The 26,601-nt window shown below is 41.9% G+C and overlaps 1 protein-coding gene and 1 pseudogene across 2 annotated transcripts; one reads left to right on the forward strand and one right to left on the reverse strand.

The window, feature by feature from the left end:
- Nucleotides 1-273: 273 nt before the first annotated feature.
- Nucleotides 274-8,385, forward strand: LOC112254761 (TBC1 domain family member 20). Of its 2 annotated transcripts, none has more exons than XM_042324586.1 (8): nt 274-548; nt 1,198-1,430; nt 1,558-1,638; nt 5,016-5,202; nt 5,360-5,461; nt 5,577-5,718; nt 6,186-6,370; nt 6,873-8,385. In XM_042324586.1, the coding sequence occupies exons 2-8, from the start codon at nt 1,235-1,237 to the stop codon at nt 7,138-7,140; spliced, it is 1,161 nt and encodes a 386-aa protein (XP_042180520.1). In that variant the 5' UTR covers nt 274-548; nt 1,198-1,234; the 3' UTR covers nt 7,141-8,385. The 2 variants fall into 2 exon arrangements, with proteins under 2 accessions (XP_042180520.1, XP_042180519.1); XM_042324585.1 differs by having other exon boundaries at nt 1,245-1,430.
- Nucleotides 8,386-10,939: 2,554 nt separating this feature from the next.
- LOC112255298 lies at nt 10,940-24,752 on the reverse strand (annotated as a pseudogene).
- Between the last annotated feature and the right edge of the window lie 1,849 nt (nt 24,753-26,601).

The following is a 26,601-nucleotide window of genomic DNA, read 5'->3' on the forward strand; positions in this document are numbered from 1 at the left end:
GCCTACCCAAAGAGACGGCGGTCTCAGAGGCGGTCCTCATGGTCCTAATAACTGACTTAGATAAGGAGAGATTGTGTGAAAAGGTTGGAGAGGCTGGACAGGGTTGAGGTGGTGTAGTGTGGGGAAAAAAAGTGGAGACTAAGGCTCTAGTTCACTTTCTTAGAGAAACACATGAAGATAATTTAATGTACTGTAGGAAGGCCGTGACCTTCCACACACTCCAGTACAGTAGGTGGCGGTGTAAACACCTTAAACGTTGGCTGCGATCAGACAACCCAATCCCAAAGAAGAAGGAAACAACAGCAGCAGCAGCAGCTAGCTACCTTGTGTACGCAATAATGATATGGCCTATTTCACTGGACTAGCTTGGCAACTGGCTATCTCTCTAGCTTGTAGGAGTAACCATTTGTAATGTATAATCAATTTGGTGGTGGAAGAAAATTATATCGATCGAGTAATCTACGATGACAATAGGACTATCGTGGAAACCATGAAAAGATCTAGAAGTGTTGGTGCGTCTTCACCTTTGAATGGGATAGGAAAACAAGGTATGTATTGCTAGATGGCGTAATGGACATTCGTTTAAAAATATATATATATATATGTTTTTAGTTAACGTTAGCTAGCTAACTAGTTACCTGAATTAGTCGAAGGTGTCTGTCTAACTAGTTAGTTATTTGTCATGTTTGCACGTAATTCGTGTTAGATTAACTAGCTAGCGAATGTCACGAGCTGGAAAATGTAGCTAACTAGCTAATTGCATTAACGTTCGCTAAAAACATATAATTGACTGGTAAGGTTACCCGTTGATTTGGAGACATGGTCTCCTAAGTCTTTCATCAAACATAAGGACAAGAATAAATACTACTAGTACTTACTGGCTTCCTTGAAAGACATTTTAGGTACCTAAATAACTCACATTTCTTCATACTGTAAACACACAATTATTCCCATTGTGTGGCATCACTATCAAGCAAAGTGCAGGGGGACTGTTTTACAAATCCAGGCATAAGGTCATGAAGTGGGCTCACTACTACATTACATGATGGCTGGCAACTCTGAGAATGTTGTTATTTTACTGGAGTGCTCCCTCACTTTAGCGAGCTGGGAGTCGCTAAAGTGATGTACTTGGTTTCCACTTCTGAGTATAGCCATCTCAGGAGGATGTTCTGGCTAATGGCCACTGTGTTACTGTAGCTGCTGTGGTTTGAGGGACCTCAGCTGAACCATTGTCATGTGGACAGATGGCGACTCCCGGAGGAAGAGGAAGGTGGCAGAGATCTCTCAGGCCCTGAATGTGACGCCGGTGGATGTGGCGGCACTAAGGAGGATGGCCATCAGTGAGGGGGGGCTGCTCACAGACGAAATCCGCTGTAAAGTGTGGCCCCGGCTGCTGAACGTGCCTACCGACACCCTCCCTGAGAAACCAGGTAAGCTGCCTGGGCAGTGGGCGCTGCTACTGACAGACCATAGATGCCACTGAGGCTAAAAAGGATACTAGACCACAATTAAGTGCAGGGGCACATATTCACCCTTTTCTCATTGTCTTTTCTCCAGAGGAAATAGAGAGGGAGAATAATAAGGACTATAACCAGGTGCTGTTGGATGTCCAGCGTTCCCTTAAAAGATTCCCTCCTGGTGAGTGACACACATTTGTATTTATTAGGGATCCCCATTAGCCAAGGCAGCAGATACTCTTCCTGGGGTCCAAACACATTAAGGCACTCACACTTGTATTTTTAATTGAACCTTTATTTAACTAGGCAAGTCAGTTAAGAACAAATTCTTATTTACAATAACGGCTTACCGGGCAACAGTGGGTTAACTGCCTTGTTCAGGGGCAGAATTACTTTTTCATTTTTTTTTTTTTTACCTTGTCAGCTCTGGGATTCAATCCAGCAACTTTTCGGGTTACTGGCCCAACGCTCTAACTACTAGGCTTATCTGCCTCCCCACATTACACACAAAACAAAAGATAAAACACTACATCATATAACATTGTTACACCACTACATATCTACAACACAAAATGTATGATACCACCATACAACAATATTACAATGTGTGTGTAGAGTGCATTTGCTAGCGCCTGTATGCGTGTGTCTGTATCTGTGTCTTATCAGTCCCTGCTGTTCCTTAAGGTGTATTTTTATCTTATTTTTGTTATCAGATTCTACTGCTTGCATCAGTTACCTGATGTGGAATAGAGTTCCATGTAGTCATGGCTCTATGTAGTACTGTCGCCTCCCATAGTCTGTTCTGGACTTGGGGATTGTGAAGAGACCTCCTGTGGCATGTCTTGTGGGGTATGCATGCACACCACAGACCGTATTCTTAGAATAGCACTATCATGTCAGGTTGTGTTTTGTCATTGTCTGTTTTGGCTGTCCCTCTTGAATTTGACTTGTGATGCAGATGTACAGGTACGCAACCCTGTCATTTTGTATTTGTTTCTTTTGGAGGGTGTTCTATGTGTCACTACTTTCTTTATTAAAGCAGCAGCAATCCTAGCGGTTGGAGCATTGGCCCAGTAACCTAAAAGTTGGTAGTTTGAATCCCCTACCCGACAAGGTGCAAATCTGCCGGAGTGCCCTTGAATATAGCACTTAACCCTAATTGCTGCAATGTTGCTGTTGCTAATGGCAGAACTTGCCCGAGACACCTCTAAGGGTGTCTCGGGAGTTGGGATATGCAAAAAGCACATGGACAAATATGCACCCACCTAATAATAATAATAATAATAATACTAATTATTGTTAAGAAAGTCCAAAAATTGATAAAGAAGAATCTGATTTACTGAGCGCTTTGATATTCTGCCATGCTTGTTTCTCAGGCATGGCCCGGGAAAGTTTTGCCATTTTTGTAAATTAATGGCATGATGGTTTTATGGCCGGCAGGGATATCCTTGTCTCATCGCGCACTAGCGACTCCTGTGGTGGGCCGGGCGCAGTGCATGCTGACCAGGTTGCCAGGTGTACGGTGTTTCCTCCGACACATTGTTGCAGCTGGCTTCTGGGTTGGATGTGCATTGTGTCAAGCAGTGCGGCTTGATTGGGTTGTGTTTCGGAGGACGCATGGCTTTCGACCTTCGCCTCTCCAGAGTCCGTACGGGAGCTTCAGTGACAAGACAAGACTGTAACTACTACCAATTGGATACCATGAAATTGGGGAGATAAAATATAACACAGTAGAAAAAGTGTGTGCAAATGAAGTAAGGAGGTAAGGCAATAAAGGGCACACAAAAAAACATACCCATTTGAAACTGCCTATTTCTCAGCCCCAGAAACTAGAATATGCATATAATTGACAGAAAACACTCTAAAGTTTCCAAAACTGTAAAAATATTGTCTGAGTATAACAGAACTGATATTGCAGGTGAAAACCTGAGGAAAATCCAATCAGGAAGTGCCTCTTATTTTGAAACCTCTCTGTTCATATGCATGCCTATCCTCCATTTAAAGGGATATCAACCAGATTCCTTTTTCTCTGGCTTCTCTAAGGTGTCAACAGTCTTTAGACATAGTTTCAGGCTTTTATTTTGAAAAATGAGCGTGAAAGATCACATTGCGTAAGTGGATAGGTGAGGGCTCTCAGAGTGAGTTTTGCGCTACAGAGTAAAGCGGCCATTGTTTCTCCCGGTGTTATTGAAAAACCTACACACCCGGTTGATATATTATCAAATATATATTTTAAAAACTACCTGAGGATTGATTATAAAAAACGTTTGACATGTTTCTGTGGACATTATGGATATTATTTGCAATATACAGCTGCGTTGTCGTGACCGCTCTTTCCTGTGGATTTCTGAACATAACGCGACAAACAAACGTCGGTATTTTGGGTATAAAAATAATCTTTATGGAACAAAAGGAACATTTGTTGTGTAACTGGGAGTCTCGTGAGTGAAAACATCCGAAGATCATCAAAGGTAAACGATTAATTTGATTGCTTTTCTGATTTTCGTGACCTAGCTACTTAATGCTTAGTGTACATAATGTTATGCTCTCGATAAACTTACACAAATGCTTGGATTGCTTTCACTGTAAAGCATAATTTCAAAACCTCAGACGACAGGCGGATTAACAAAAGGCTAAGTTGTGTTTTGCAATATTGCACTTGTGATTTCATGAATATGAATATTTTTTAGTAATATTATTTGACTGTGGCATTATGCTATTTAGCAGTTGCTGAAGAAAATGATCCTGCTAACGGGGTGGGTAGCGTCAAGAAGTTAAAGTTAGTGAGGGAGAAGTCTCCAACTTCAGGAAAGGCGGCCATAGAAGGTTTTGGCTTTGGGAATGACCAGTGAAATATACCTGCTGGAGCGCGTGCTACGGGTGGGTGTTGCTATGGTGACCAGTGAGCGGAGCTTTACCTAGCAAAGACTTGTAGATGACCTGGAGCCAGTGGGTTTGGCGACGAATATGTAGCGAGGACCAGCCAACGAGAGCATACAGGTCGCAGTGGTGGGTTGTATATGGGGCTTTGGTGACAGAACGGATGGCACTGTGATCGACTGCATCCAATTTGCTGAGTAGAGTGTTGGAGGCTATTTTGTAAATGACATCGTAGAGGATCGGTAGGATAGTCAGTTTTACGAGGGTATGTTTGGCAGCATGAGTGAAGGAGGCTTTGTTGCAAAATAGGAAGCCGATTCTAGATTTAGTTTTGGATTGGAGATGCTTAATGAGTTTGGAAGGAGAGTTTACAATCTAGCCAGACATCTAGGTATTTATAGTTGTCCACATATTCTAAGTTAGAACCGGGTGCGGGCAGCGATCGGTTGAAGAGCATGCATTTAGTTTTACTAGCATTTTTAAGAGTTGGAGGCCACAGAAGGAGTGTTGTATCGCGTTGAAGCTCATCTGGAGGTTTGTTAAGTGTCCAAAGAAGGACCATGTGTATACAGAATGGTGTCGTCTGTGTAGAGTTGGATCAAAGAATCACCCGCAGAAAGAGCGACATTGTTGATATATAGAGAGAAGTGTCTTTGACCCCCCCCTCTCCCTGTGTAGGCATGCCAGACAAGCAGCGTGAGGGCCTCCAGGAGGAGCTGATTGACATCATCCTGCGGGTGCTGGGAAGGAACACCCAGCTGCACTACTACCAGGGCTACCACGACATCGTGGTCACCTTCCTACTTGTGCTGGACGAACGTCTGGCCACTGCTCTGGTAGAGAAACTCTCTACGCACCACCTCAGGTGGGTCTTTGTCTGTTTTGGTGTTCCATTCACACAGGAGCTTGGCTTTAAAATGGGGGTTAAGTAGAAGGGGAATCCATTTTGAAAAGAGAACGTAGCCAGCCTAATCCTGGTTCAATTTGCCACGTTGTGGTCCTCTGCTGTTCCTTTACTGCAGGGACTTTATGGACCCCACCATGGACAACACTAAACACATCCTTAACTATCTGATGCCAATCATCGAGAGGATCAACCCAGAGGTGCATGACTTCATGCAGCAGTAAGCATCTCTTCTCTTGTTCTGTTAGTACAATCAGTAATTCGTCAAATAATTAATGAGCACCACTAATGAAGATACAATACTTTTACTAATGTTCTACTGAATGTGTCTCCAGGGCAGAGGTAGGCACCATCTTTGCCCTTAGCTGGCTCATCACCTGGTTTGGCCACGTCCTATCAGATTTCCGCCACGTTGTGCGGTTGTATGACTTCTTCCTGGCCTGCCATCCTCTGATGCCAATCTACTTTGCTGCTGTGGTGAGTGTCCTCTAAAGTGGAGCCCAACATAACCCTCTCCTTTTTTCCTTTGGTCAGGGGCTAGATCATTCTTAGAGTTCAAATGTGCTTCAAATCAAGTGTTTGCTTATGAAAAACATATTTATTTTGCAGCAGAGCTTAGCTGACCACTTATGCTGTGCTCTTCCCTTTGGACAATAGCTTCTAAATTGCCCCTGAGGAGTTTGATAAAACTGCATTGAATTCAATAGATTCATAGACCATGGTTTCCCAAACTTTTTGCCCTAGCACTAAACATCTGATTCAAATAATCAAACCTTGATGAGTTGGTTATTTGAATCCGCTGTGTAGTGGTAGGATAAAAACCAAAACGTACACCGAGGGGGCCCCAATACAGAGTTTGGGAAACCTTGGCATAGGCCATAGACCGCATGTGGTTAACGAGTTGTTGTATTGTGTGTGCACTGTTTGGTCGGTGTCTATTCCAGATTGTGCTGTACCGAGAGGACGAGGTGTTGGACTGTGAGTGTGACATGGCGTCGGTGCACCACCTCCTGTCCCAGATCCCCCAGGACCTGCCCTACGAGACACTCATCAGCCGTGCAGGAGACCTCTTTGTCCAGTTCCCCCCCTCCGAGCTGGCCAGGGAGGCTGCCCAACAGTACAGTCAACAGTAAGATTGTCTACCTACTTTCTCGCTTGTCTCTTTTTGCCACAGTCTCCCATGGACCCCCCTACAGATCCTCTACCTCCTATCTCCTGTCTCTTTTGCTCTCTTTCGCACACTCCCTCTGCTACCTGCTGTTGAGTTACAGCCCCTCAACACGCTAGGGTGAGATGGTGTGAACCTTCACTTTAACCTGATACTAAGAGAATTATGTTCCTTCCTTCTCATTAGCCTGTATGACTGTTACTATCATGTACTTATTCCCAGCATATTTGAACAATAACACATTAATTTGAACTTATACATACCCCAAGCTAAGGTACTGTATATTTAGGAATAATACATGTCCGTCCTTCTGAGGTTTGCTCTCCTATACCACTAGTAGTATAGGTGAACTATAGAACGAGTTTGTTGTAGAAGTAACAAGTTTTGCCCCAAACAGCTGTGAATTCCCCTGCGTTGTCCCAACAATAGCTGGCTGGCGTTAATGTTTTCCTTGGTCTCTCAGGACAGCAGCTTCCACCTTTAAAGACTTTGACCTGGTCTCAGAGCAGCAGCGGCCTGACTCAGTCCTGCGAAGGCGGCTGAGGGAGAAGCAGGCGCTGGAAGGAGCAGCTGCAGGGGCCATGGTGGCGATGACACAACCCACTGTGGCCCGACGCTTCGTACGACTGGCCGTCATGGGGCTCACTGTGGCTCTGGGGGCAGCTGCCCTCACCCTGGTCAACACAGCCCTGGAGTGGGTGCCCAAACTGGACTTGCATCTCTTCCCCTGAGAGAGGGGGGGACTTGGAGGGAACAAATGGGGGCTGACGTACAGACTTAAACAGGGCGGCTATTACAGCAGAAGACGTACACGAGAGGGAAAGAGAATATGGAGTTCTGTTCCCTATTATGAAGGACGAGAATGGAACATAGACTTGACGGTTAACTTTGTCTTTAATTTATATTTGTAAATAAAATAACTGGATACTGATAAATGTCGTGCACAGAGGTATTAAGCTATTTATGTGATGGCAAGCGGCAACAACTATTAAGGCTTTGGGTTACTAGTTGAAGAGCAGTCACTGGGGTCGAAACTGCTGCCAATGAAGAGTGTGTGTGATTGTGTCCGAGATGGCACACTTGTCCCTGTATAGGGTGCCATTTCAGATGCTGTGTGTGCATGCTATTCGGTTCAAGGGTGAGTTAAATGACCCTCTGAGCCTCACATGGGCCATGTTGGCACAAGGACAGAGTTCTCGCAAGCCCCCCCCCGGCAGATCAAGTCAAATTGCCTGCCCTAAAAACATGTCCTTCTTTTCATTACTGTACCAAGACCAAATACACAACTCCCATCTTTGTATGTTTAATACTTAATTGTATCATTTTCTAAAGCATTAAGTTATAGGAAATACAATTTTTGCACAAACACACCACCCATATTTTATCATGGATGACAATTTGCATAAGTTATGCCTAAAATAAATGAGTAATAGGTTAGCTTTGTGATCTCGGACAAAGCACTGATGGCACTGCCAGATATCCCATAAGCCCTGACTGGATCCCATGCTTTTATTGCACAATTATTAAATCCTATTTAGTTAGTTCCACATGTCTTCACATTTCAGCAGAACTCATTATACTCACCAAATGGCTTGGTTGAAGAAAGGACAAGGTTTTTGCACATTTCATTTTTAGCAATGTCACTTGAGCTTGTTGACGACAGAGTTTAAAAAAAAGAAGTGATTCATTGGACCTGCTCATTTGTTCAACAGAAATACATGTGTATAATCATGCGTAGTCGACTTGATTGCGACACAGATACTCAGCAGTGCCTATTTTGGATATCAAACAATACAGCTCCATCAGTCTTATTTGCAATAGGTGGATTTTGTTGCACAGAAATTGCCTCATTCTGTATCATTGCACTAAATGTTTTTTTTTCTTCTGCCTTTTATGTTGATTTCTGTTATATTTGTCATGAGAACAATTAAAACATTTACAAGATCAAAGCAAATAAACTACCTAGGTTGAGTGGACAATTGTATCTGTTTAGTTCACTATGTGCTTATACAGTATTTCTTTAGGGTCAATGCAGTCTATTTATGGTTTATACAGTCTCTGCTTACACTAAGGGCTAAAAATGAATCTTCCAAGCAGTAAAAGTAGAAAATCTATTTTTTGGATCATTCATCAAGAAAAGTTTTTAATTCCCAAAGTAAATCATGCTTTATATTCGTCAAACATTTTATTGTAGACATTGTGCTCTGCAATGGTATTATCCTTTTTAAGAAGTACCTCATGAACACACGATTTGCAGTGTTAAAAATAATAAATTGTCTATGCTGAACAGATTGGCTCTAGTCATCAATGACAAAAATGTATGGCTTCTGCTTGGTGTTCAAACAAACACTTCCAAGATCAGGCTGGAGGAATGGTCAAACCATACTAAAGAAGAAATTTGATGGTTCATTACCACCTTTTGATAACTTATAAAATCTAACAAAACAAATTCATGTTAAATACTCCATTAGAGTCGACCCCGCCCTGTGCAACTGGGTACTGGACTTCCTGACGGGCCGCCCCCAGGTGGTGAGGGTAGGCAACAACATCTCCTCCCCGCTGATCCTCAACACTGGGGCCCCACAAGGGTGCGTTCTGAGCCCTCTCCTGTACTCCCTGTTCACCCACGACTGCGTGGCCACGCACACCTCCAACTCAATCATCAAGTTTGCGGACGACACAACAGTGGTAGGCTTGATTACCAACAACGACGAGACGGCCTACAGGGAGGAGGTGAGGGCCCTTGGAGTGTGGTGTCAGGAAAATAACCTCACACTCAACGTCAACAAAACTAAGGAGATGATTGTGGACTTCAGGAAACAGCAGAGGGAACACCCCCATCCACATCGATGGAACAGTAGTGGAGAGGGTAGCAAGTTTTAAGTTCCTCGGCATACACATCACAGACAAACGGAATTGGTCCACTCACACAGACAGCATCGTGAGGAAGGCGCAGCAGCGCCTCTTCAACCTCAGGAGGCTGAAGAAATTCGGCTTGTCACCAAAAGCACTCACAAACTTCTACAGATGCACAATCGAGAGCATCCTGGCGGGCTGTATCACCGCCTGGTATGGCAACTGCACCGCCCTCAACCGTAAGGCTCTCCAGAGGGTAGTGAGGTCTGCACAACGCATCACTGGGGGCAAACTACCTGCCCTCCAGGACACCTACACCACCCGATGCTACAGGAAGGCCATAAAGATCATCAAGGACATCAACCACCCGAGCCACTGCCTGTTCACCCCGCTGTCATCCAGAAGGCGAGGTCAGTACAGGTGCATCAAAGCTGGGACCGAGAGACTGAAAAACAGCTTCTATCTCAAGGCCATCAGACTGTTAAACAGCCACCACTAACATTGAGTGGCTACTGCCAACACACTGTCAATGACACTGACTCTACTCCAGCCACTTTAATAATGGGAATTGATGGGAAATGATGTAAATATATCACTAGCCACTTTAAACAATGCTACCTTATATAATGTTACTTACCCTACATTATTCATCTCATATGCATACGTAGATACTGTACTCTATATCATCGACTGCATCCTTATGTAATACATGTATCACTAGCCACTTTAACTATGCCACTTGGTTTACATACTCATCTCATATGTATATACTGTACTCGATATCATCTGCTGTATCTTGCCTATGCTGCTCTGTACCATCACTCATTCATATATCCTTATGTACATATTCTTTATCCCCTTACACTGTGTATAAGACAGTAGTTTTTTGGAATTGTTAGTTAGATTACTTGTTCGTTATTACTGCATTGTCGGAACTAGAAGCACAAGCATTTCGCTACACTCGCATTAACATCTGCTAACCATGTGTATGTGACAAATAAAATTTGATTTGATTTGATTTGACATGCTCAGTCAAAAGGCAAATTAATCTGCTTGACTTTTTGTGTATAGTTATCCCTGTTATATGTATCTTTTACATTGTCTAGTATTGATGAATTAAGGTCATGACTAGCACTTTATGGAGACCCGTCTCAGTTTACTACTTAAATTAAGCAATTAGCCAACATGACATTTATTTTCTACATCAAAGACAATATTCAATATTCTTCCAGGGTCGGAGACTTGCCATTCAACAAAAACATAAAGAAAACAAGCTTCTTGAATTTATATCACAACCCTGTTTTGTTCAAATGGAGTGTCCCCTGTCAGATAAAGGTGGTGATATGACAATTTACAAATTATTTTGCATGTACAGTGCAAAATCATATCAATCTCCCAAATAATACAATTAGTGATATAGCAATGTCCTTTGAACTCTCAATTAAACACCAGGATAATGTTATTCTGTTATTCTCATATCGGGAATCATCAGACAGTCAATGGTGTTCAAAGTTCCAACATAAAATGAATAGAAAGTTCCTTTGGAAGTAAGACCAGCCAGTGTCTTCACAAAGAACTGAACAGAATCTTAACAAGTTATGTGCACAACTTTACACAAATCATCCCTTGACATCAGTGCATGAGTTTTTCAAAATCCAGGTTAGGATTGAACCCTTACTGAGCAGGGCCAAATGGGCATGCAGGGCACATGCCCTGGGTTGACACGGGAACAGCACTCCCGCAGGATTCCTGTAGGAATGAGAGTGAAACTCCAGAGTTAAGTTCCGGAGAGGATCAACAGTCCACATGAAGTACAGGAATCAATTTTTTGTTGTTGTTATAAGCCGTTTTAGAAGGCCATATTGTTTAGAATTTTTTGGCCCCTGTCCCTCCCAACAGTAACACGCGTTCTTCAGTCTTCAATCACTACCTTTATCAGTAGGCAGGCATAAAACAGTAGCTAGCTAAAAGTTCTCTCATCTCGTGAGCACTGAGCATGCAATTAAAATGAGCAAGGGACAGGAGTGATTTGTATCGGGACAAGACAAGAAAGTAATAGAACTGTTACGCATTATATAATTGATAGCATATGAACACTCTGAGCCCTCTGGAGGTCGGCGCCCCCAGATAGCGTATGAACACGTCGGTTATGGGCCCCCAGGTGTTCAAGGCCCACCCAGATAGTATATGAACTCGTTGGTTATGGGCCACCTGGAGGTCACTGAAACCCCAGATAGCATATGAACACGTCATAAGCCATGGCAAAATGTGTAGAATTGCAGGAAATTAACTTTAAAGAGCGACAGCCCCTAAAAAGCTACTTCTCGTTTTGAAAACTGCCTATGTGGCATCGATATGAGTCATAAACATTTATTCTAGTGTCAAAATTGACTACAGTGTAAAATATAATAATTTTGGTAATAAAGTCAGTCTTGTCCAAAACTGAAATATGTAAGATGTTGGTAAAAATTGGTGTCACGGAATGAAGGGTACGCTAACAGTTTTCCTTAGGTTGGGTTTATTTCAATGCTGCCAACAGCTGGCAGCACCCAGGTAATCATCAATTTGGGGAGCAGTTGCACGGACCCGATCGTAACACCCATAGTCAATTTGTTAGGGACCATCAGTAAATTACAAAATATACATGGGACAATATTTTTTAAATGTCAATAGTTCCACATTTCAACGACTTAACCTCAAACCAACTATAAAGGTCCTTCAGAAAGTGTTCACACCCCCACAGCCTGGGGGGAATTTAAATGGATTACATTTAGATGGATTACTGGATTACCTGAATTTAAATGGATTACATTTAGATTTTGTGTCAATGGCCTACACATAATACCCAATAATGTCAAAGTGGAATTATGTTCTTGGAAATGTTTACAAATTCATTAAAAATGACAAGCTGAAATGTATTGAGTCAATAAGTATTCAAAAAAATATATAAAATAATAACTTTGTTATGGCAAGCCTAAATAAATTCAGGAGTCAAAATTTGCTTAACAAGTCACATAATAAGTTGCATGGACATTAATTTCATCTCTATACCCCACACATACAATTATCTGTATGGTCCCTCAGTCGAGCAGTGAATTTCAAACATATATTTAACCACAAAGACCAGGGAGGTTTTTCCAATGCCTCGCAAAGAAGCGCACCTGTAGTTAGATGGGTAAAAAAATTAAAAGCAGACATTGAATATCCCTTTCAGCAAGGTGAAGTTATTAATTACACTTTGGATGGTGTATCAATACACCCAGTCACTGTAAAGATACAGGCGTCCTTCCTAACTCATTTGCCGGAGAGGAAGGAAACCGCTCAGGGATTTCACAATGAGGCCAATGGTGACTTTAAAACGTTAGAGTTTAATGGTTGTGATAGGAGAAAACTGAGGATGGATCAACAACATTGTAGTTACCCCACAATACTAACCTAAATGACAGAGTGAGAAGAAGGAAACCTGTACAGAATACAAATATTCCAAAACATGCCTGTTTGCAATAAAGCACCAAAGTGAAACTGCAAAACGTGGCAAAGAAATTAACTTTTTGTCCTGAATACAAAGCATTATATTTGGGGCAAATCCAACACAACACATCACTGAGGACCACATTTCATATTTTCGAGCATGGTGGTGGCTGCATTATGTTATGGGTATGCTTGTTTTTTAGGATAAAAATAAACTAATAGAGCTAAGCAAAGGCAAAATCCTTTAGGAAAACCTGGTATTCCAACAAACACTGGGAGACAAATTCACCTTTCAGCAGGACAATAACCTAAAACACAAGGCTGGCATAAGGCATACACTGGAGTTGCTTACCAAGACGACATGAGTGGCCTAGTTAGAGTTTTGACTTAAATCGTCTTGAAAATCTTTGGCAAGACTTAAAAATGGCTGTCTAGCAATGATCAACAACCAACTAGACTTGAATAATTGTTTTAATAATAATGTGCAATTATTGTACAATTCAACTGTGCAAAGCTCTTAGAGACTTACCCAGAAAAACTCACAGCTGTAATTGCTGCCAAAGGTGATTCTAACATTTATTGACTCAGGGGTGAATACTTATGTAAATGAGATATTTCTGTATTTAATTTTCAATACATTTGCAAACATTTAAACAAATATATGTTTTCACTGTCATTATGGGGTATTGTCTGTAGATGGATGAGAAAAAAATCATATTTAATCCATTTTGAATTCAAGCTGTAACACAACAAATGTGAAATAAGTCAAGGGGTATGAATACTTTCTCAAGGCACTGTAAATTGTATAAATTCATATAAAATATTTTAAGCATTTAATGAGACAACTAAAAGATGTGCAACATGAAAATATAGTTCCATTTATATTGTGTAATTTATTGACGGTCCCTAACTAGCACCAGAGATAGGCTATCTAATGGCAAACCAACTTTGCCATGGTCACACACCAGCCGGCTGAAGCTACACTACCGTTCAAAAGTTTGGGGTCACATAGAAAGGTCCCTGTTTTTGAAAGAAAAGCACATTTTTTGTCCATTAAAATAACATAAAATTGATCAGAAATATCGTGTAGACATGGTTAATGTTGTAAATGACTAAAACATGGCAAAATGTGTAGAATTGTAGGAAATGTGCTGTTTTCCTGCCCTGGATGTTGGTGACCCGGGGTCCCAGATGTGTCAGTCCGGCCCTGTAATTGAGGATTGTTGAGGATGGAAAATGAGTCATCCTTGCCCGGTTTGTACCATAGAGAATGATAGAGGACTCTTCTTTGTATCTGTCCCATTATGGTGACTGTGCGCACACGAGCAGTGCCAATGAGGCCAACTCCATTTTGAAGTGGTCCATTTTCTTATTCTACTACTTCTATGAGTTGGTAAACAAACTGAAAGGGTCCACACTGCCACCTGGAGTGTGTTGTCTGAACAGGTATAAAGCCAAGGTTGGCGATTTACTGCCACCTGCAGTTATGGAATGTTTGCTCACAAGCATAATTCATTGGCTGGTTCCTCCTGATGACCTGGATGGAATTACGTAATCCTTCCTTAACCCATAAGAAGTCCCACCCAGTTGACTACTTCAAAATGATGAAAGTCCTCAATGGCGCAGCTCATGCTAAAACAGGCTTTTGGGCACTCGGGTCCTCTATGATTCTTTATGCTGTGTCCCCATATGGACTACCCACCCAGCACTACGTTGAGATGGAGTGGGGCCCCTCAGTGGCAGTTCTGGCATTTAGGTTGGCAACGCACCCCATTGACTCAACATCCACAGCTTCCTGAGTTGTCCCTGAGTTGTAGCTCGTAAAGATCGGTTGCAACACTCACTACCGAGTTCCGAACTGCCTCTGGAAGCACGTCAGCACAATAACTGTTTGTCGTGATCTTCATGAAATGGGTTTCCATGTAGCAGCAGCACACAAGCCTAAGATCATCATTCGCAATGCCAAGCCTCAGCTTGAGTGGTGTAAAGCTCGCTGCCATTGAACTATGGAGCAGTGGAGACGTGTTCTCTGGAGTGATGAATCACGCTTCCCCATCTGGCAGTGCAACGGACAAATCTGGGTTTGGTGGATGCCAGGAGAACGCAACCTGCCTGAGTGCATAGTGCCAACTGTAAAGTTCGGTGGAGGAGGAATAATGGTCTGGGGCTGTTTTTCATGGTTCAGGCTAGCCCCCTTAGTTACAGTTATTGGAAATCTTATCTTATCTTAGCCCTACAGCATACATTACATTCTAGACGATTCTAAGCTTCCAACTTTGCAGGAACAGTTTGGGGAAGGACATTTCCTGTTTCAGCATGACAATGCCCCCGTGCACAAAGCATGGTCCATACAGAAATGGTTTGTCGAGTTCGATGTGAAAGAACTTGACTGGCCTGCACAGAGCCCTGACCTCAACTCCATTGAACATCTTTGGGATGAATTGGAAAGCCGACTGCGAGCCAGGCCAAATTGCCCAACACCAGTGCTCGACCTCACTAATGATCTTGTCTCCGCAGCAATCTAGCGGAAAGACTTCCCAGAAGAGTTGAGGCTGTTAGAGCAGCAAAGGGGGGACCAACTCCATATTAATGCCCATGATTTTGGAATGAGATGTTTGACGAGCAGGTGTCCACATACTTCTGGTAATGTAGTGTATTTTAGGTTATCACTGGGAAGTGTTTACCTACTTAGATGTAAAATGAGAAATCAGATGGATTCTATCTGATCTAAGATATCGGAATGCCTTAATAAAGAGTATAGCAGTCAAACTGGGCATTGTAAGTTTATCTTAGTTCAAATTTGGTGACCATAGTGATATGTTTGAAATGGAGCCATAGGGTAGGTCTAAGAAGAATAGTCTAGCATGGTGAGGTATTAGAGTGGGGAGGCAGAGTAGCTGTAACTGTAAGAGTACAGTTTGGAGTAAGTGTATTTATAAGAATAACTGTAACTGAAGAGTAATTGTCTTATGTTCGGAGTAGCTGTACATTTCAGAATAACTGTAACTGAAGAGTTATTGTCTTATGTTTGGAGTAGCTGTAAATGTCAGAATAACTGTAACTGAAGAGTAATTGTCTTATGTTCGGAGTAGCTGTAAATGTCAGAATAACTGTAACTGAAGAGTAATTGTCTTATGTTCGGAGTAGCTGTAAATGTCAGAATAACTGTAACTGAAGAGTAATTGTCTTATGTTCGGAGTAGCTGTACATTTCAGAATAACTGTAACTGAAGAGTTATTGTCTTATGTTTGGAGTAGCTGTAAATGTCAGAATAACTGTAACTGAAGAGTAATTGTTTTATCTTCAGAGTAGCTGTAAACGTCAGAGTAACTGTAACTGTCGGATTAACAGTAACTGTAAGAGAAACTGTCTTACGTTTGGTCCCCAGCGAGCCGGCCTGGTGACCCAGCAGATCTCAGTCTTACACATCAGTCAGAAGATCCAGTCACAGCCATCCCATTCTGCAGTAAGGACTATCGAAGAAGACAACAGAAGCTCACGGTTAGGTTTACCCATAGATATCATATCACAGTTCAATAGTGTAATAAGTCAATTGTAGGTTTAATCAAAGTCAGGTTCACCTTTAGACTTCTCATAATAGTTCAGTAGTGTAATAGGCTGATAGTATGTGTAATCAAAACCCATATACTCCATATCACAGTTCAGTAGTGTGATAGGCGGATAGTATGTTTCATCAAAACTTGCTATAGGCTTCATATTGCAGTTCAGTAGTGTAATAGGCCGATAGTATCTCATGTTCAATCAAAAACAGGTTTGGTGGAAATCCACTGGGATTCTCTGCCTCAAACCTTATTACAGGGGCTGAGTCACTGGCATACTGGTGCTCTTTTATCACTGACATGATCTTCCTGTCCGGGTTAGTGCTCCCCTTTGGGTTTGTGCCGTGGGCGACATCTTCGTGGGCTATACTCGGCCTTGTCTCAGGATAGTAAGTTGGTGGTTGAAGATATCCCTCTAGTGGTGCTTTGGCAAAGTGGGTGGGGTTATATCCTGCCTGTTTGGCCCTGTCCGGGGGTATCGTCGGATGGGGCCACACTGTCTCCCGACCACTCCTGTCTCAGCCTCCAGTATTTATGCTGCAATAGTTTATGTGTCGGGGGGCTAGGGTCAGTCTGTTATATCTAGAGTATTTCTCCTGTCTTATCCGGTGTCCTGTGTGAATTTAAGTATTCTCTCTCTTTCTCCCCCTCTCTCTCTCTCTCTCTCTCTCTCTACCTCTACCTCTACCTCTACCTGATCCCTAGGACCATGCCTCAGGACTCCTGGCCTGATGACTCCTTGCTGTCCCCAGTCCACCTGGTCGTGCTGCTGCTCCAGTTTCAACTATTCTGTCTGTGGCTATGGAACCCTGACCTGTTCACCGGACGTGCTACCTTGTCCCAGACGTGCTGTTTTCAACTCTCTAAGAGAAAGCCGGATAGGTAGAGATTTAAAAAATACTTTGAATGATTGGCTATGTAAAGCCAACTGACATTTACTCCTGAGGTGCTGACCTGTTGCACCCTCTACAACCACTGTGATTATTATTATTTGACTCTGCTGGTCATCTATGAACATTTGAACATCTTGGCCATGTTCTGTTATAATCTCCACCCGGCACAGCCAGAAGAGGACTGGCCACCCCTCATAGCCTGGTTCCTCTCTAGGCTTCTTCCTAGGTTCCGGCCTTTCTAGGGAGTTTTTCCTAGCCACCGTGCTTCTACACCTGCATTGCTTGCTGTTTGGGGTTTTAGGCTGGGTTTCTGTACAGCACTTTGTGACATCAGCTGATTGATTGAAATGGTGAGCAGAAACAGGGCTCTACCACTTAGAGGGAAATAACTATCTGTCTATTACCACATTACCTCCAGCATCTGTGTGGTCTGTTTTGCAGCCATGTCTTTCTCAGCTCTGATCCGGAGTTCGTCTTGAAACTCCTTGCAGTTCCTGTCTTTGTGGATGGCCTTAAAAGGAGGTAGACAAAAAGGTTGTTGTCCAGGCACCCATCTTTATCTTCATAATTTATTTTAGCATTCAAGGGGGGACCAGGGAGGAGGAGTAAGAGAGAAAGTTGACATACCTTGCAGAGGAGACAGTTGTTCTCTGCAGAGCTCACACATAAACTCGTTGACTTCGTCCTCAAAGATGCCCCAGCCAGCGCAGTCAGGAGTTTTGCACTGGTAGCTGTTCTCACTCCACGTCTCAGTGATACTGAGCCTCAGCCCTAGAACCTTCCGATTCTCCTCCCGAGAGAGAAGCTAAAGAGACAAAGAACAGGTCACTGTGTAAAGTACAACAGAATTGACTAAATATGTGTTATGGTGATGTGTATCTTTCACAAAAACATCTTTGGGTCTTTTAAAGCACCCTTCCTAAATTATACAAGGGAATGTCATCACTTGATACAGATAACCATCTTGAGATAGCCTGGTTACAGGTTGTTTTTTTCCTTAGCCAACAAAGCATAAACAGACTGGCTGCCAGGCTAAGAGTGAGAGCACCAGCAGGACTCACAGATTTGATCTCCCGGTCATGCAGCTTGCTATCACAGCTGTAGTTTTCGTCCTCATAAGGGCAGGTCACCTCTGCATACATGTTGTTCGCTATGGTTCCTTTAAGACACTACCAGCTTAGAAAACACACCCAAATAAGAAGGTATTTAACCTGTACACATCTCTAATTACTTTATTATTTAGATGGCAGTTTTGTTATTTTTTTATTTATTACAGATGAAACATTCACAGAAACATATTTAATATTGATACAAGGTGAGTAAGACAACAATCCTATTAGATTTCCATTTATTTTAGATTAAACATAAATTTGTATTTCATGTCTATATTATTAATAGCAGTGGAGCGACAGTGATCTACTCAAGAGAATACCAGCCAGGGCTTTGTCTCAATAGTTGTAGCTTTATTTCTTTGTGCACGAGACAATGGAACCCAGTAGTCAAGATGAGTCATACCTGCAGAAAACATGCAGGCACTACCGCAGTGTGGCTCCCTCCACTGGCAGAAGGGAGCAGTAGCAGATAGGACAGTCCAGCTCCTCCGTGTTAGAGACAAGGACGCGGCGTCCGTTTCCACCACTCAAGACATTCTTCTCCCGCTCTTCCTCCAATGCCTTTATCATCTCACTTACTTAAGTATATTTTAACGATTACATTTACTTTTGAGACTTAAGTACATTGTAAACCAAATACTTTTAGACATTTACTCAAATAGTATTTTACTGGGTGACTCACTTTTACTTGAGTTATTTTCTATTAAAGTATCTTTACTTTTACTCAAGTATGGGTAGTTTTTCCACAACAGCAATTGTGTTTAAATCCCTGTTAATGAGCCTTTCTTCTTTGCCAAGATAATCCATCCACCTGACAGGTATGGCATATCAAGAAGCTGATTAAACAGCATGATCATTATGTAGGTGCACCTTGTGCTGGGGGACAATAAAAGGCCACTTTAAAATGTGCAGTTTTGTCACACAACACAAAGCCACAGATGTCTGAAGATTTGAGGGAGCGTGCAATTGGCATGCTGACTGAAGGAATGTCCACCAGAACTGTTGCCAGATAATTTATTGTTAATTTCTCTACCATAAGCTGCCTCCAACGTAATTTTAGAGAATTTAGCAGTACATCCAACCGGCCTCACAATCGCAGACCGCATGTAACCACACCAGCCCAGGACCTCCACATCCGGCTTCTTCACCTGTGTGATTGTCTGAGGGTGGGTGGGGGTGCTGAGGAGTGTTTATGTCTGTAATAAAGCCCTTTTGTGGGGGTTAAACTCATTCTGATTGGCTGAGCCTGGCTCACCAGTGGGTGGGTGTTTTTGTTTGTTTGTTTGTATTTAACCTTTAGTTAACAAGGCAAGTGAGTTAAGAACAAATTCTTATTTACAATGACGACCTACCAAAAGGCCTCCTGCGGGGACATGGGCTGGGATTAAATATAAAAAATAAAATACAAATATAGGACAAACACACATCACGACAAGAGAGACACCACACCACTACATAGAGATTTCTATAGTAAGACAACAACATAGCATGACAGCAACACATCAAAACACAACATGACATCAACATGGTTGCAACACGACAACAACATGGTTGCAACACGACAACAACATGGTTGCAACACGACAACAACATGGTTGCAACACAACATGGCAGCAGCACAACATGGTTGCAGCACAAAACATGTTACAAACATTACAGACAGCAGCACAAAGGGCAAGAAGGTAAAGACAACAATACATCACGCGAAGCAGCTACAACTGTCAGTAAGCTCAAGACTGAGTCTTTGAATGAATAGATGAAGATAAAATGGTCCAGTTTGAGTGGTTTTTGCAGCTCGTTCCAGTCGCTATGCCCTCCCAAGCCCACCCATGGCTGTACCCCTGCCCAGTCATGTGAAATTCATGGATCCGGCATAATTTATTTATTTCAATTGACTGATGTCCTTACATTAACTATAACTTAGTAAAATCTTTGAAATTGTTGCATGTTGCATATTTTTGCTCAGTATAGTGGTGGAATAAGAAAAACCCACACAAGTCTCTATTTAGCTATATTTAATGATGACATGATCTTATATCTTGCATCCAGCTTTTTACAGTAAAAAGCATTCACCTGCTGGTACTGTAAAGGGGCCATCTTCTCTAGCTGGAGTCTCTGGACCTCCTGCTTATCAGGCTGGTAAACCTTGGGTACTTTATAACCTGCTGGTCTCTCAGACCCACACGCCCAGGCCGCATTGGCTTGTTAGCATAGGTGTACACAGGGCATGACCAGCCCACCTGGTTGTCCACACACACACACACACGCATGCAAGCAACCACACACGCACGCACAAACATTAATGTAGAAACAAATGGTTATTGTATATACAGTGGGGAAATTTTGGGGAAATTATATTATTTTAAACTAATACAATTGCTCAGAGAAATATATTTTGTTTAGGGCAATTCCACAGTAACAGAGTGATGCGATTTTTACCTTTAAAATGTATGCCAAACAAAAACTAATGATTGCAAAGTTAAATAAACCATACAACTCTATGCACAAGGACTACTTATAACAATTTCCACTGAAAGGTTTACATGAACATATTTAAGAACAGTGCAGATATAAAGTTTGATAACAGCATAACAGAATGACGGTTTGTGCTGTTTGTGCAGTCATTCTGTTACCAAACTTTGCAATATACAAGTCGGAAGTTTACATACACTTAGGTTGGAGTCATAAAAACTTGTTCACCAGCTATCAGTAGCTAAGGGAAGAAATCTGTGGGCATGCGCAGAGAGTTAACCATAGGCGTGAACAACAGCGGCAGCAAAAGGTAAAGCCCTGTATGGGATTGTTTTGAGTACATTGCTGGAAAGGACAAAATAAAATGTATTGTAGTGTCAGAAGATGGTAGCGTGTGTGGAACAGAGATAAAAGGGAAACCCAACCTACCTCAAAGTTCATCTATACAGCGCCCACAAAGAATCATTCAAACAGTTTCAGAATAAAGACAAGGTGAGACAGTCAACAGCTATTCGTAGCTGCACATCAGGACAACCAACTTGAATAGTTTGCATGAAAAGAGCAGAAACATGGCAACCTCATTCAAATGATTTTACAAAAATAAAAGCAATAGTTAGTTTATTCATCCAGTCTGGCAAGACTGTGCGGTGAGACAGCATTCAGAAAATTCAACCAAACACTTGATCCCAAATGTAAAAGTCCTGGCACGGGTTGATTGCTTTGCAAATGGATACAGCAACCCTTAAAGTCAAGGAGATTCTGAAAGAGGCATGAAAAACAACCCTGTGTGTTTACGGATGGAGCAAGAAAGGACTGACTGCTTCTATCACCCCTCCTCCAATAAGGCACAGCATAGGCAAGGCACAACAGATCACCGACCATTTCGAATCCCACTGTACCTATACTCCACTATGCAATCTGGTTTCCGAGCTGGTCATGGGTGCACCTCAGCCACGCTCAAGATCCTAAACGATATCATAATCGCCATCGACAAAAGACAATACTGTGCAGCCGCATTGATCGACCTGGCCAAGGCTTTCGACTCTGTCAATCACAGCATTCTTATCAGCAGACTCAACTGCCTTGGTTTCTCAAATGTCTGCCTCGCCTGGTTCACCAACTACTTCTCAGACATAGTTCAGTGTGTCAAATCGGAGGGCCTGTTGTCCGGACCTCTGGCAGTCTCTATGGGGGTTCCACAGGGTTCAATTCTTGGGCCGACTCTTTTCTCTGTATACATCAATGATGTCGCTCTTGCGGCTGGTGATTCTCTGATCCACCTCTTCGCAGATGACATCATTCTGTATACTTCTGGCCCTTCTTTGGACACTGTGTTAACTAACCTCCAGATGAGCTTCAATGCCATACAACTCTCCTTCCGTGGCCTAAAACTGCTCTTAAATGCAAGTAAAACTAAATGCATGCTCTTCAACTGATCGCTGCCCGCACCTTCCCGCCCGCCTAGCATCACTACTCTGGACGGTTCTGACTTAGAATATGTGGACAACTACAAATACCTAGGTGTCTGGTTAGACTGTAAACTCCCATTCCAGACTCATATTAAGCATCTCCAATCCAAAATTACCCACCTTATCCCCACCTTATCTCAGCTCACTGGTCACCAAAGCAGCACCCACCCATAGCACGCGCTCCAGCAGGTATATTTCACTGGTCACCCCCAAAGCCAATTCCTCCTTTGGCCCCCTTTCCTTCCAGTTCTCTGCTGCCAATGACTGGAACGAATTGGCTTTGGGGGTGACTGAAAAAACGATTTCCCCAAAAAACACAACTTGTAACGTATACGCAGGGAGTCAGGAAGCAGGTGCAGAAGGTGAGTTTAATACTAAGAAACATGAAGATAATCAAAACAGGAGTAATGTACAGAACGAAAACAAAACCAATACTGCCTGAAGATTGGGGCTACTGAAGGCTAAATAAAGGGAGCGTAATCAGGGTGATAATGAAGTCCAGGTGTGCGTAACAAAGGGTAGAAGGTGTGCGCAATAATGGCTGCTAGCTGTGCATAATGTGGGTTGCCTGGACAGGTGGTTAGTAGACCTGGTGTGAGAGAGCGGGAGTAGGCTTGACATAACTATAGGCCTACAGCACATAAATGGCTCCTAGCCTCCCATGCATAAGGCTACACTAAAACTGAAACTTGATAATATAATCACAAAATATAAATAATTGTATGAACTCAAAATCAATAAAAACTAGTCAACCAAGTCTGAAATCTAACTGAAACTAAACTGAATTTAAAATATAAATATAAAAACTATAATAAAACTACAATAACCTTGGTGGAAACTATTTGTTTTAGTTTTATTTGAAGTTATACATTTGAAGGTATTTCTGTTGGAGTTTACACGGAGAGAATATGCTGGCTTGCCGGGTCTTCCATATTATGTCACATCCCGCAAAAAAAATTAACTTAATTCTTCGGAATTGTGATCAGTTTTATTTAATAATTCAAAAGATGTTAAAGGAAGGTGTAACCTTTCATTTGGACTTTTGATGCATATACTAATGCAAATCCATATAATACATGTGGTTACATTTAGGCTACCTATCCTTTAAGTGTGCATGTGTGTGTCACAAGCTGATATACTGACAACCTGTGGGCCTTGCTCAGTATAATAGGTTATTTTTGGAAGACCAAATGGTGCTGTAGGGTGGAGTGTCCTTACGGTCTAGCCGATGGTGCTCCTCCTGGTTCAGTTGATCCCAGCTGAGGTTGACAGAATGGGCAGACTTGATGTACAAGTAGGCCTGGTTTTCATTATTCCTCAACCAATGGCTGAGTGTTAGTCCTCAGCCAGACGCTTCCCGATCACCCAGCTCTGCAGAGATGGATTCAATTCATGGTTAGTATTGATCTGTGGAGAGATTCAAGAATACATGGGAGCTCTGTCTCTACTTGCTTTCATACAAATGTGTGTATTAAAGACACTGAATAAATATCAGAGAAAAAATATATGACATATTTAAAAAATAAATATGATATTGTTTAATTGCTGTTGGTGAAAATGGAGTTGCATCAATAATTTGTTTTACCTTCTCTTTCAGATCTGAAATGGTCATGTCGAGTGTTACCAACAAGGCAACAGGAACATAGTTATCTGAATGTGCATCCCCGACTCCCAACTTCAAACTGCAGCAAAGCAACCAGAAAAGATAACTGAATTACTCTGCACTTAAACACATTTACAAAGGTTTTACTATTCATTCAGTTTTTCAAGAGAAAGGTGGGAGCTAAAGTGTAAAGTAAGTAATCCACAATCCCTTGTACCTCGTGGTTACATGTCGATTATTCCACTTGTGTTTGCTCTCATATACAGTATAGGCCAGTCCTATGTAATGTTAAGTATGACCAACAGAACACTACTAAATGATTCCACATACCGAATATAGTCCTGGGAGTAAGCCTTGTGGGAGATCCTGACAGACATTGGTACACACAACTCTGCCAGCTGCTCCAAACACCTCTTGGCTTCCTCTTTGTCACCACAGCTGATGGCCTCACTCAACAACTGGGCTAGCTCCTCCACTGCAGTAGAAAAATAACCTTTTCATCAATGCATAGAACAATGCTAATTTAAACTTGGTCAGAGACCAGATATTGCATGTGCTGATTTTCACATATTACAGTATGTCATATTATGTGTCACTATCATTGCTCTTTGGCCCTTTATTGACCTGCCTATTTAGACACTATCAGGAAATCAGAAATGAGAACCACACAAACATAGGCTATGCCTAACTTTATTATGAATAACCTTTATTCTTACCCTCCTTTTAATCTTAAATTGCTTGTGAACGTCACCTCATGAGAAGACATGGTTTGACCTATTTTATGAAATTACAAGCAAAAGAAAATCATGATACAGAAGAATAACACAAAGTGAAAAACAACATTATGCAAAATGGAAACGTTCACTTTGACAGCACCCTTTCACTTTGACAGCACCCTTTCACTTTGACAGCACCCTTTAACTTTGACAGCACCCTTTCACTTTGACAGCACCCTTTCACTTTGACAGCACCCTTTCACTTTGACAGCACCCTTTCACTTTGACAGCACCCTTTCACTTTGACAGCACACTTTCACTTTGACAGCACACTAAGGACAATATTTATATTGTATTGGAAACGAAATAACGTGATATTTTAGCCATAAGTATACTTTAGCTATAAAAGTGCAAAGGAGTACAAAGGGGATTCTCAGCTGATCAGCTTTCAGTTACGTAATATGGCTATCAGACTTCTTCGTACAGTTTCCACAACTGTTGACAATAGAAAACCTTTCCTTTGCCTCAACATTTGAATGTAATTATAGAACTTGAACCTTCTCTTTATGTGTGTAGCTATTATCAAGATCAGAAGCAGTAGCGGTGAGTGGGTAAAATCACTGGTGAAGCCAACCTCTGTCCAGTGAAGTCCACAAAGCATATTGCATGTACTGTACAGTAACAGACAGTTACATGACCTACATCATGGTCAAGCAAGTTAATGTTTCTGACATTTTCAGACCACTAAACAACTATTGATTTAGAACCACAGAGAGTTACCGCAAGTCGTAAAGAAAACAGGAGGTGCCTCCACTATTCCAGCACCATTTCACGTTTAAACGTTTCAACATCATCAAATCACCTCTGCTTAGTCTAATACTGTTATGAATTTTACTAAATGATGTATACATTTAATGTAGAACTATAACTAACAGAATTCTACCCTGTCTCTGTATAATGATAAATAATGTTTGTCCATAAGAAATAGGGACTGTTAGCAGGCAAGGAACTGTGGCAGACAACTTGTGACCACTGTGAAACTGATAACAGGGAAGGAAGTCTCCCCACCTAGGGAGGGGAGAAACCTTGGACTTGCAGTAGATTGTGTAACATGTTGTAGGATGTGATAAGCAATGTATGACTTGTAAACTATATTGTCATTGTCTGAGAGGAGGAGGGACATTTATGACGAAATGAGAGGTATATAAACCAATGTACATGTAACGATGGGCAGAGTTCTCGGAAATAAACGTTGCTGACTATTGTAGACTGGCCTCTGTCTGTTTCATTTCAACAAGAACCTTACAAATTCTTGGTAACAGACCGAGTAGTTTAATTGAAGTTCAGTTTATGAACATTGAAAACATAATTCTCTTAACAAATACAGTGACAATTAAAAGATACACCCATTTTAGTCCAATCAACGTAAGCTAAATATGATGTGGCTGTCCATGATTCTGATTTCTGTGTGCGTGTGCGCATTTGTGCAAGTAGGAAACGTTGACTCACCCTACTTGTAGAGAAACGCCAATGCCATCCTCCTCTCTTTGATGTTGATGAAACGGTCTATCACTCTGTCATACTGTAAAATACTTATATGTTTTGTTGTCCTAGCCTACCTGGCTAAAATGCTTGCTCTCTAACCTAACTTCCATGAATGGGCAACTTTAGCTAGTTAACATTAGCCTTCTACATCTAGCTACATATTGCACTTCCATCTTCTCAGGCCAGGGGCACAACAATGTATGAATTAATGGTTGGATCAGAATCGCATTATAGTCATTGGCCAGTATGGGGAATTACGTAAAACCAGAAGTCCAAATCACTATCTCCATCCATAGTTAATTTAGGAAAGAGACAATTGTAGCTAGATGGCTAGCCAGCCACCGGAGGACAACAATACAACAAGATGCAACAATTAAATTTTTTCAATAAATGAGGTATGATAGGAGTGAGGCCAAATCCAAGCTGGCTTCCTTTGACATCTTTTTTTTGCAACGCCAGGACCATTCACATTTGTGCTCGCTCAGTTTATCTCAA

This window comes from Oncorhynchus tshawytscha, linkage group LG07, assembly GCF_018296145.1.
Source record: "Oncorhynchus tshawytscha isolate Ot180627B linkage group LG07, Otsh_v2.0, whole genome shotgun sequence".
Lineage (NCBI taxonomy): Eukaryota > Metazoa > Chordata > Actinopteri > Salmoniformes > Salmonidae > Oncorhynchus > Oncorhynchus tshawytscha.

Coding starts and splice junctions, on each gene's coding strand:
- LOC112254761 (XM_042324585.1), top strand. CDS start 491: ATGAAAAGATCTAGAAGTGTTGGTGCGTCTTCACCTTTGAATGGGATA. Junction 1,431..1,557: donor CACCCTCCCTGAGAAACCAG/GTAAGCTGCCTG, acceptor TCTTTTCTCCAG/AGGAAATAGAGAGGGAGAAT. Junction 5,462..5,576: donor GTGCATGACTTCATGCAGCA/GTAAGCATCTCT, acceptor ATGTGTCTCCAG/GGCAGAGGTAGGCACCATCT.